The sequence below is a fragment of the Hyposmocoma kahamanoa genome, unplaced genomic scaffold, assembly GCF_003589595.1.
Source record: "Hyposmocoma kahamanoa isolate Upper Pololo Valley unplaced genomic scaffold, ASM358959v1 98831, whole genome shotgun sequence".
NCBI lineage: Eukaryota > Metazoa > Arthropoda > Insecta > Lepidoptera > Cosmopterigidae > Hyposmocoma > Hyposmocoma kahamanoa.
The window spans coordinates 5,720-8,368 of record NW_020655700.1 but is presented as its reverse complement, the minus strand read 5'-3'; the positions used below and the strand labels follow the sequence as shown (position 1 = coordinate 8,368).

The 2,649-nt window shown below is 33.6% G+C and overlaps 1 protein-coding gene across 1 annotated transcript; it reads right to left on the bottom strand.

Annotated features, from left to right (window-relative positions):
• Positions 1 to 2,040: 2,040 nt before the first annotated feature.
• Positions 2,041 to 2,429, bottom strand: LOC113238914 (homeobox protein Hox-A1-like; the record flags this gene model as incomplete). Its single annotated transcript, XM_026475762.1, has 1 exon — positions 2,041 to 2,429. A coding segment is annotated over one exon (389 nt), but the record flags the coding sequence as incomplete, so codon positions are not given.
• Between the last annotated feature and the right edge of the window lie 220 nt (positions 2,430 to 2,649).

The window sequence follows — 2,649 nt, the reverse complement described above, 5'->3', positions numbered from 1 at the left end:
ATGATGTTGATTGATCATCAGCTACAATTATTTTCTGAACTTTGACAAATATTCATTTATTTATTTAGTTATTAGTCCCTCCTATAGGGCAGTGTGTGTTACAAACTAACTGATAATTTAACGCTTGCTAATATGGGTAGGTGGTGCTAATTCTAAACAACATAAAGGAATAGCCAGCATTATCCATAAAAATTTGATTCATTTATTTGTTATCACTAGAAATTATTGTAGCTTTGATCAATTGCAACCTGTCAATGTAAAACAAATTAGTTACAAAATTAATAAGTCGCGACATCTGGTGCACCAATAGGTACTAAATACCTGACAACGCTTTCTTGTATCGCGATTAGGTAGTACTCTTGAGTTACATGATATTATTATTAGCTTAATTGAATTTGGGGAAAAAAGCACTAGAAACCCTGTATCGTCAACACACATATAGACGACCACAGCCCGGGAATCGAACCCGGGACCTCTGCGTGACAGACCAGCATGGTTCATCCACGGAGGCGGTTAGGTTATCAAATATTGAAATTGTGGTAACCGTAAAACGGTAAAACAGTCGGAAGTGAAAACCCTAAAAATCATAATAATTTTGTTTGTTGACATATATCATCTTATTTGCCAAGCACTGTAAACTCTTGATATACTTACAAATATTGTTCTTATACGAATTTGGGGATAAATAAAATTGCAACAATATAGATAATAATTATTTTAATGATGAACTAACACTAGCGTAGTGTCAGAATGTACACACATATACTTACTTAACACACGTTTTATATACACACACTTGTTTAATTTAGTTTAAACTTAATCTGTACATTTTGATACAAGACTGGATTCTAAGGAATGAGCTTTGGTCTTAAATTAGGTTAAAAAAATAAATATATCATAATATGTCCAGGGCCGTTTTAGTTGGGGTCTGTTACGCAAACTTGGAGCCACTCTAGACTTAATCAATTTTTGAAATAAAAATCAACTGAACCACTACGTTGTTCCTGCTTGCAATGCTTTTTTTGCACGTGTAAAGACTGCTGTCGCTAGATTATCTTTTTGTAAACTGTCAAATGGGGTAAATATTTCGTAAACGTACAAAATACAGCTACAATATTATATCATAACGATGTTTTAATTACGTTTGTATTTTCTTGAAAAATTCGGAAATTAAATGTTCCGAAAGTACAGTCGAGGGACAAATATTTGGTATCTTTCTAAAGTTTTTTTTAAAGTACTGTCGCTATTAGTTCCACTTACATACAAAAGTTGATGAGTATAACAAACAATAAAGCATATGCTGTAAAATGATATGGCTTGAATAGGTAGTTACAGAAAAACGAAATGTCTTAAATCTATTCCTAAATTACATACTTTCTTGACACGTTGGATTTTTCTACAACTATTTAAATTATTGGGTTAGAATTTCAAGCCAGTTTAAATACAAACCACTGCGAATGTCATTTTTTTTACACATTTACAACTTATCGGTAAGTAATAAATAAATACTTCTAACTATCAATTTAGGTAAGGAAACAATTCACCAACACAAAGTCAACTTGCTCTAATTTTAAGGCGAGTTATGTGTTGTTTTTCTACAAACCAATTAACTTGCTTTGAATGAGTGTTTTTACTTTTGAATGCCAGTACGTTTCCTAGTATTGAACAAGGGTTCTTAAGGACATGGATTTTGAAAATTCGACTTTAAGTAGCACACCACAAGGCGGGTTTTTCGCCAACTCTGCTTCGTCCAGGTGAATTGCTTAGCGTATAATTTTAATAACATGGCATTTTGTACATAACATTCTCATTAAATAATTTTATGCTCAAAAATGGAAATAGATGATATGATTTTCATTTTTATGTGATATATTAACTATAAGTACTCCATAATTGATTGATTATGATGCGTCCGATTTTTATTTTAGGAACATGACAAATCTCTGGTCAACCACTGTAATCCGTGACTGTACACAATGATGTAACATTAATTTCAAAAGTCTCAAAAACACGAATTTATAATAAAAAGAGGTTTGCAATTTAGCTGGATTCTCGGCTATTTTCACTAGAACCAATAGTATTGCTGGCAGACGTAGTGGGTACCTCAGGGGCGACAATTAATCCCTCTTTGATTCTCTTTTTTTGTTTCATCCTTCTGTTTTGGAACCAGATTTTTACTTGAGTTTCGTTCAGCTGTAACGCTGACGCGATTTCTATTCTCCGTGCTCGTGTCAGATATTTGTTAAAGTGGAATTCCTTTTCTAGCTCCGTAAGTTGTTTGTTAGTGAAATTAGTGCGACCGGTGTTGTTCAGGTTGAGGAGTGGGTTGGTCATCATCTGATTAGCCGTGGGGGTCCGCATGCCGTCCTGGGGACTGCCCAGCACACTTTGGGCAACGAAGTCCGCTGGAGGTATCATTAGTTTTGGAACTGTAACAAAGAAAATTAATATATTACTTAAAGTTATTCCGTTACCTACTCAAGAAAAAGTACAATCTATTTAACAATTTTATATTCTTTTTCTCGAAGATAACCGGATATTCTGAGGCCTTGTTAAAAAAATAAAAGGTATCAAACACTAAGTTCTGCTATTTGGATGCTAAAGTAAAGTTGCTAAATAAGCTTGAAGGGGTGCAAAATCTATGTATCA